This window comes from Lichenostomus cassidix, chromosome 5, assembly GCF_008360975.1.
Source record: "Lichenostomus cassidix isolate B80296 chromosome 5, HeHo_3.0, whole genome shotgun sequence".
Taxonomy (NCBI): domain Eukaryota; kingdom Metazoa; phylum Chordata; class Aves; order Passeriformes; family Meliphagidae; genus Lichenostomus; species Lichenostomus cassidix.
This window is the reverse complement of record NC_139486.1, coordinates 61169300-61178600: the sequence shown is the minus strand read 5'-3', so window position 1 is coordinate 61178600 and position 9301 is coordinate 61169300. Positions and strand designations below refer to the sequence as shown.

The 9301-nt window shown below is 37.9% G+C and overlaps 1 protein-coding gene across 13 annotated transcripts in view; it reads right to left on the bottom strand.

Moving 5' to 3' along the window:
- Window positions 1–718: 718 nt before the first annotated feature.
- PPFIA1 (PPFI scaffold protein A1) overlaps window positions 719–9301 on the bottom strand; it is a 53378-nt gene continuing 44795 nt past the window's right edge. For 10 of the 13 annotated variants that reach the window (XM_085063334.1, XM_085063333.1, XM_085063335.1 and 7 more), the window contains 6 exons: window positions 9121–9218; window positions 8039–8214; window positions 7394–7462; window positions 5794–5959; window positions 4484–4554; window positions 719–3131 (listed from right to left, as the gene is read on the bottom strand). In XM_085063334.1, coding sequence (XP_084919460.1) covers window positions 4496–4554; window positions 5794–5959; window positions 7394–7462; window positions 8039–8214; window positions 9121–9218 — 568 coding nt within the window. In that variant the 3' untranslated portion in view covers window positions 719–3131; window positions 4484–4495. The remainder of the gene's footprint in view (window positions 3132–4483; window positions 4555–5793; window positions 5960–7393; window positions 7463–8038; window positions 8215–9120; window positions 9219–9301) is intronic. The other 3 variants (XM_085063337.1, XM_085063343.1, XM_085063346.1) reach the window with 1 other exon arrangement.

Sequence of the window (9301 nt, the reverse complement as noted above, 5' to 3'; positions counted from 1 at the left end):
GAGAACCTCGATCCTTTGGGCATTACTGCTGGGTGTTCTGTGTCCTTTTGGAGTCTTCACCTGCTCCTATTCAACAGGAATAGCAGCCACTTTCATATATCCCTTTTCACCCATCTGTTCCAACATCCCATATAAAACCACAAGTCACTTTTAAAGGCAAAGTGACTCTTAAGTTTCTTTAAAAAGTACCACCCCCAAACACACAGTGTTTATTTACCTGAAAATTAATTTTGCTGCCTCTCTCCCTCAATCTTCAGCCTACCAAGTTCCAAAAATAAATTCTGCTTTAAACTACTTTACCTGTTCTCCAAATCTTGGCATGATAAATCACTACTGTCCACAAGACACTGCTAAAGCCCCTTCCTGTCTTTTAATTTTGCAGCAGTTTGAAAGACAAAACATCTGTTTTGAAATTCCCTGTCCTTTAAACATGCAAAAATTCAAGTTTAAAGTTCACTCATAATTCTGAAGAATATAGACAATTTGGTTTTTAAAGCCCTCTTTCCAACTCAAACCTTTAAAGACATTTGGCAATGTGCAAAGTGTATTTAATCAGGTGTTATCTAAAGATCACCGTAACAAACCCAGGTGCCTTTTCCACGTGCACAGTTTTCTTTCAGCAGGGTGTGTGGGAGTTGCTAAAACTGAGCAAGACACGTTTTTCTGGATTTCTCCAGCACAGCATTGCTGTGTAACTCAGAAGGAAGGCACCACACAGTTTTGCCAGTTCGTGAAAGCTTTCGCCATTTCACTCATTTATTCTACCTCTCAGGTCAGTTCCATTGTTCCGTAACAGTTAAGGTTTTACAGCCTCAAAATAATAAACGCATTTTCTGTTCACATTTTACAAGTCTATCCCGCATTGGTTTCACTTTTGAGAAGCAACAATACATGACTTTGAACACCAACTATCACATCAGTGACCAGCAACGCCTATGCAAGGTTTCTCTGAACAACAAAGTTTAGCTGAGCAGTGAGTCAGGATTTCCTTCTGCAGTTCCATTTTAGTTTTTTCTAGAAAGATAGATTCTCTGAGAATATAAAAGAGACTGCAAATGAACAGACAGCAACTCATATAGACAAGCCAGACAAACAGAGATGCATTACTGAACAAGGTTTAGAGCATCCATGGCAGTGTTTCTCCAGGCTTTCCAAATCCTGCTGTTGATCTAGAGGACACGATGAAATATGCTTCACTACTGCTTCATTATTCTGCAACTTTATCCTTCTGTCTTCTACTCACAGAAATGGTTTACAAATATATTAAAATTGACATGAACAGCCCTATTGTGACACCGTTTTGCACTGGTTCCCTCGACTCCTGTGTTTCTCCCCAAATATCACTATGGCCATAATCTCATTTTATTACCAAAACAGCTGTTGCTGCTGTCTAGAACAGCACTTCCACCTTCATGATGTGGACCAGAACACACTGAAGTTGTGTGACAGGTTTGGTTTACTGTTTTAAAAAGCAAATCATAGCTCTAACCATGAGTAGAAGTAGGCAATAAAGCAGTTTTTTTCCAGGAAACTGATTAATGCACGTGAACTTGAACAATTCCAAAGAAAATGTCACATCTAACGGAGTATTTCTGCTACTGGAGAAAGGTCATCATTTGAAACCAGATCTACAGGGCAGCAAACAATCATTAAGATGCTTTATTGACAATATCCACTCACTGCAAAAGTTTCTGCCTGCATACAATTAGATCTTAGCTTTTCCATAGTGTTTTATTGGCAGTGGAAAATGCATCAGTACTTTATTGAAAGAAAGCAATAAATAATACTGTGATAAAAATAGTTCAAAAGTAGACTGTACATATTGTTACATAATCTGAAAATACACAAAAGATTAATAGAAAAACAGAACAGTAACAATGAATTTCAGTTTTACAAGCAAGTTAAAAGTGGAAAACAAAATAAGAAAAAGGACATGCTATATATATTGTTGCATAATAAATAATGCACCATCTGAACAGATTCTTGCTGGCTTTTTAATATGCCATTTACAAGTGTCAGATACATTTTCTACCCATACAGTCCAAAATGGCTACAACCATCAAAATTAAAGTCCAGACAAGTCTTTAGAACAAGTTTACAAAACACATAGGATGACTTACATAAGAAAAGTAAGGCCTTTATTAGAAGATGCACTGCTTTAGTTTTCAGCCCATTGTACCTTCATCTTTCACTACTCATGTGACAGGAGGCTGCAGTGCTTTAGGATTGGTCCATTAAAACTGGTTCCACCAGCATCTTGCCACCAAGTGTTTTCAAGCAAAAAGGTCTAGGACAAAAAAAACCTCTCTGTGGCCTGTGGCTCACGACCAGGAATCATTATGAAGTCTATCTTCCTCAGTTAAGGAGAAGCAAAAATAAAAACAGTCCTTGACTTATGGCTTGTTTTCAGTCACTGTGAAGAGTCGCTATACAAATACAGCAGAGGGAGTAACGACTGAGGCAATCAGTCCTACAAGGTGTCCCGCAGGGTTAAGAGTTCCTCCCAGCTTTTCAAACAAGTTCTAGTTTAAATAAAGACAAATTGCCACTACTTGACAAATCCTCTGTGTGGAAAGGTACAGCTCTGAGGAGAACAACACTCGTGTACCGTCCCTCCTACGTCAACAAAGGCTCACCTGAAAAAAAGCTGGACTTCTTTTCAGATCTAAGCTAAGAGCTCCAAAAGACAAAATATATACTGCTCGGTGTCATGATACTTTTACAAAGGTATTAAAATCCTTTTCACCTTCAGTTTCATTATTAAAAAACAATGATAATTACAGTAACTGCATAATTTACAAAAACCCTATATTGCTCATAGGGACATACATACAAGCATTACAGTACATTCAGTTGGAAAGACTAAAATTAGAATAAAAAAATCAGCAATGATTTGATTTGTAGACTGAATAGAAACAGAAGAAGTAAGTAACTATATAAATGAGAAGTCACATAAATATAAGAAACATTTAGATTCTAAAATATTTTCTCTATAGTACTCATGATTTTATTTGCTAATTAAAAACTCTGTAATAAAATATCTCAAAGTGTCCATTTAACAAGTATTAACAGGTTAAGGGTTCCAAATGTTCAAAATGCTGCATATCACCGGTAGAAATAGTGTGGGTAAACTGTAAAAACAACAAACAAAAACACACAAAAAGGAAGAAAAACACAAAAGATTCCATTAGCAGTTTTTAACCAACATTTCACTGTAAGATTGTCACAAACAGCTTAGCAGTGCAGCAGTCATGCACTGAATTACTGCCATGCCACATTGGATATGATTGTATTGCCTTCTGCAATCTCCAGCTGCAATGCAAAGTAAAGCAATCAGGGCAAATATTTCTGCCTCGAGGATTTCCATCCCAGGTCATCTGACTGCAGAAAATCCTGAGCCAGGGTGGGGGAGAATCTGGGGGAGGGGAGACTGAAAACTTCAGTTTCTTGCAACTAAAAATACTTTAAGAGAGCCCCTGAGATTATGAACTGACACACTCACATGGTCTCAGCTGCTACATGCAAGAGTTTCCCCTCTCAGCATCTCAGATGTAAGAACACTTTAGAACTCAACTCATACATACAAAAAGGTTCTGAATTTGAAGAAGCAAATACATGAGTTGGAAGGGATGCTACCAGTAAGATGAAAGAAGCTGCAAGCTGCAGAGACAGACAATTCACAGTCCATGAAGGATACCAGTGAGGGGGAAAGATTCCCTGAATTGATTTTTTGAAATCCATTACAGTACAAAAAAAAAAAAAAAAAAGTTTTCTGACTGGCTTGCAAAATGAGAGTAGTACTGTGCCACAAGAAAATACAGCAGAGGCTACTGCAGAAACATTCCAGATCCTGGAGAAAGACAGGACTACAGATCTTTCACAAGGCAGAATACATGGACTTTGTGTTACAACACATCACTCTGCCTTTTATCACCAGCACTCTGCTCCCAGCTCTCCAAATTAAGCTCCAGGTAGCTAAATCCAGCCAAGCAGCCTAGACAATCACAGTGGCATGGAGTGTCCAGGAACTGGAATATTGCAATTATCCTTGTAACCATTCAATACTGAAGTACGTTTTAGTGGGACAACTGTGACCAAGAAAAGACTGAATGATCAATAATCTGAGCTGCAGTGTTACACACTGGATTCTTTACTTTCCATCCCTAATTTATTCTCTTCCCTCTCCCCACTTCCAGTAGCTGTGTTTCATCCAACCTTTGATTTCAACACTTTCTAAAGAGCTGTTTAGCACAGGTCCTTTCTGAGGCTGTTTAAAAATCCTCACAAGAATACAATACTGACAAAGCCCAGTATTTAAACACTCAGTCTTCACTGAAGAAATATGCTCTAGATTTTCAATATAACAACCTACCCTGAAAACCTGGACAGTTTTCTAAGTGTGTAAAATCAGTGTTGTAAAATCCCAGCTGTTTTATTTCATAAATAGCTGCTTTAGTGTGTTATTCCTCACCGCTTTACTCACCAGGAGAAGGCTTTAACAGGAGTAGGTCCTTACTGTAGCAGAATCCAATCTTTGTGTTCCTGATACACTGCCTATTCCAAGAAGCATGGGAAGACATGCAGAACACAGCATGCATGTTAGTTTTCAAAACAAAAGAAACCCCATCACAGCAACGGTGATTACAGCTTTGGTACCAACCCAACTCTAAGGTTACAAGTTAGAAAAGCAGAATTTATTTTACAGTTTGTATATTAACCACTTCTTGTTCCAGGGCTAACAAGAGGAATGCTAAAAAGAAAAGTCTGCATGCCATCTAGCACACAGAAATCAGCAAAGGTAATTTTGTAAGTTATTTACTACATTATGTAGTTTGTAAACATTTAATTTCTCAAAAAGGAAGTGGTCTCATGTGGTAAAGACTTAACATACTTTCATTTACATAATTTTCCACATGAATTCTGGAAAATATTTTGTGCTAGTGACAATATCTAAAATTTAGAAGTACCATCACTGAAAGTAGCATCAGATGCAAAAATTGCTTCTTTGAGCTTTATGAATAAGTAGTTTTCAGAACCTGAGGCAACTCTGACAGACTGTGTTCTCACCCTGTCTGTTCCAATAAAAAACATTTTATATTTGTTCTTCCTTCTCTTTTGTAACCAAATTCAAGTCTGTTTATTCTTATGGTGCTACAGAGACAGTTTTTTAACAAGCAAGATCCCTCACGTGACAGGTGATCAACCTCCACTTCCAGATGGGATTTTTGGGGTCTGCTTTTGTTGGTTTGGGTTTTTTTAATTCATATCTGTGTGTGCACACATATAGACAAAGATCATTAAGTACACAGCAATGAATGAATCAGTGATTTCAAGTCTGGTCAATATTGAAGTAACCACTGCAGGGGGGTAATGCACATATAACTCAAATTTTACTGATCTCAAAATTGTCTGAGGGGGTTTACTCACATCATTTTTGAATGCATCTTATTACATTTCAGAAGTGGGGCTTACATTGGTCTAATTGCTGCTAATTAGAAATGACGCATTGTGTGATTGAAAGACTTCTCCTAAGCTGTCATTTTATTTTCCTAGTTTAAATTACATTGATTTCTAACTATAATTCTCATTTTGTTACTCCAGTGATGTAAAAAACTCCACCTCTAGTGCAGCTTCCTGAAATGACAAAGCACCCTATGGTTAAACACAGTGTTATAAATACAACCATGCACAAGGCAGATGCTTTTATGCAGCAAAAAGGTCATTTGAACTTAATTCCCCTGGAATCTCAGGCAAAAGGAGCACATCATGCTTAAAATTATACAAAATCAATACCATCAATCTGCATCTTCTTTGGCTGCATAGAGGGTGAAGACATTGAGGTTGTAACTCTGAAATTTGCAGGAAGAGTCTCTGCTGATCCAGCAGCTAAACCTCTTATGTCCTTTGGTCTAAACTTCTTTCTCCACGAAGGTGCTCTCCTAAAGCTCTTATCATCATCCTGTCATATTGACAAACAACATTAGCAGTGCAAAAAGTGGGGGATTGTTACTGACATTAAAAGGATTACTGACAAACTCAAGTAAACATCTCACCACTGAATGAGGTAATTGTGAGGAAATAAAAAGTGTATTAAATACTGCATTGCCAAGCAGAGTTTTCCTTAAGCGCTTAATTACCCAAGTGCATTTTCCTTCCTCCATTAATATATCTGCATCTTCCAAGCTATATTCCCACCTCAGAAATATAATCCTGCACTTACCAAATACAGCTTAAGTCCTACTCTCAAAAACATCTTTGGCAGAGCAGGTATTGTGTCAATGCAAATATACCCACTGGGCAGCTCCATTTGCCAACTTTCCATTTAGAAACAGTTCCACCCTTTGAATGCTGTTTTACCTCAGATTTATTCCCTTGAACAATTAGGAGATAAGAGGCTACATTATTTGAAGAGATCTTCATTATCAAACTGCCCTGTGCTACTAGAACAGAGCTAACACCTGTTCCCTCACAGCTCCTTTTGCAGTTTGAAATCTCCAAGGAAAAATACTTTAAAAAACCATCAAGCTGCTTTCTGATGTGTTATTAAAACCTTGGTAGAGATGCACATGGGAACAGAGCTGTCAGGAGCTTCCCCTTTCCCTGTCCTCTTCCTCATACCAGCACCAATGTTTTTGAGACTGGTTTCCTGAGCTGGTTAACCACAGAAGGGTTTTGCTGTTTCAGCCTTAATCTGGACCACGTTTGCCTCTGTGTGCTACCACATCAATTCCCATCAGCACCAAAGATGAGGGTTAATTAAGACTCTCCTGGGGAAGTAACACCAGCATGAATCTGTTCACCAAGCAACTTAAAAGGCTAAAGATGGAACAGTCTCTCATTTTTGCTGTGGGTGCACAAAACAGCCTCACACTTAAAAGAGTTTCATATTTGTTTCAGTGCAGTTTATACACTAAGATCACAGACTGCTCAACAGAAATTGCTCTGATGGGTAAACACACCTGGTGGTCTTCTACATCAGTATCACTCAAAATTAACATGAGATTTCTTAAAAACCCCTCAAAGCTCTTTGAAATAATGCTCTTTAGGATGAAGTGCCTTTCTCTATCGCAGCTTGTTCCTCTACAACTCTGGTCACTAACTTTCCTGTATTTTAGATAAAGAGGATTCAGCCCAAAGTGCTGAATGAGACATTAACCATGAGCTACGAAACCCAACTTGCAAATCTTCCCAACACTTTCATATGCAAAGTCATCTTACCAAAATACACAAACCCTGCTGTATTTAGAAACCCTCAGAGACAAGGAGTTTCACTTTATGGTTTCTGTCACTATTCTGTCAAAAGCTTAAAGAGGTTCAAGCTGAATTCTTTCACTGAGCAGTTCTGATAAAGTTTCCAGGACCATAAAATGGGTCATCAACTTGAATAACTTACTTCATCAAGTCTTCTGTCAGTGCCCATAGCAAGCAGGTTATTGAATTCCCTCTCCAGAACAGCACGAGCCTGAAATTTGTGGTACAAAAGAAATGCAAGTTAATTCCAGAAGATTAATAATTAGTTAAAATTAGTAACCTATAATGATTTTATAAACCTATAGAAACCAAATTTTTAATACTTTCTTATCAGATTAATAAACATACTTCATACTTGAGAAGTCAGTACTTGAAAAGCTACAGTTTAATTTGTAACTTATTAAAAATTTAGGGAAGACTTAACTCTCCTTTAGTTGTGACACAAAAGTTCATGATTCTGCCTCAGACTTAATTATTTCATAGTAAAAACTTGAAAAGAACAAAAATGATGAGTTTCACACTAGTGTTGTGAAGATGGGCTATGAGGAAAATACTCAAACAATTTTTTTCCTCAAGGAAATTTACCAATGAGAATTATTATTAACAATGAGAAAACTATTAGGAAGGCATGATTTTGAATTTTTCTCTTGTGTGCTAATGGACAACTTCCCACTGCTGAAGTTTCTACATGCTCTTACCTACGAAAAAAAAGCAATCAGCTCCATTTTTAACCTTCCTAGAGGGGAGAGCATTCCCAGCAGGCATAAAGAGCCTCCTCCTTGCTTACCTGTGTGTTTTGAGTGGGGATTTGCAGCAGGAGAGCTAATGCATTGTAATCAAAGGATTCATCTAAGGCCACAAGTGCACCATGAACTCCGCTCTCGACCAGGTTATTCGCGTATTCCTTAAGGCCGATGGACACAACCCAGTGGATCATCCTCTCATTGCTCCACACCAGGACATCTGGGGAGGAAAAACACCTTGCCAGGTTCATTACAGCACCACTTCTCTGAACCAAATCATTCCCAGTCGTGAATTTGAAGTGGAAAGGAAACATATTAGAAGTGTGCTGGGGGACATTTCACACTGTTAACAGTTTAAATATTCCAAGGAGCAATTTCCTGTAAGGAACAGATGCACCCAATCCATTCAGGAGGTTAAAAACAACCTACCAGCCACAGCCCTGCCTTGTTTGGTGCCAGATAGTTGTGACTCCTGGCTGTGATCTCAGGCACAATTAGCAAATTAACCATCAAAAGGTAGCAATGCTTTAAAAGGAAAGGGAAAGAGCAGGAACAGAGCCTTCTAAGCAAGATTTTAGACTCAGATATCAGGAAACACTTGTAATATTAGACAGGGAACATTTCCATGGGAAATCTTGGAAAACCATGAATTCCCACCCTGCTTTCTCTTATCCCTTCTCTCTTGTTCAAAAATCACCATGAATCTGGGAAGATATAAATACCTAGTCACTTAGTTATTTTTTCATCAACTGCTAGGTAATAAAAATTACCAGCCACAAGCAATGATAAAATCATGCAGATGTAAAGCTATGTCAAAACCAGGGGAAAATAAGAAAATAAGGAAAAAAATCCAGGTTCTTAGCTCTCATTCTCCTAAAATATTTAGTTCTGAACTTCAGAGCAATGAGTTTCAAAAATGTTCACATTTGTAGCATAAGTAAAGGATTTAATAATGTGCTTTATTATTCCATGTTCAGTGCCTACATCCAGATACACCTTGTGCATGTAACACTTGATATTTTATAAATGATTCCTTCCTCTCAAGCCTCTTCTTTGTTAATGAATTTCTGAGGCTGATCAGTGAAAACATGCCAGAATCAGACTCAGGTCAAGACAATGCACTAACCCTTAATTTCATTCTGGCTTTCTTCTCTTTTTCTTTCCAGTTCTTTCCGATCGTAATTCAGCCTTCGGAGGCACATAATTCCACACTGAAAACTGTTCCTGTTTAGACCAGAAAAAAAAAAATTGAAAAAATATGTAGAGATAATGGAAGCACTTACTGGGGGTGAGGTCTCCATCCTCTT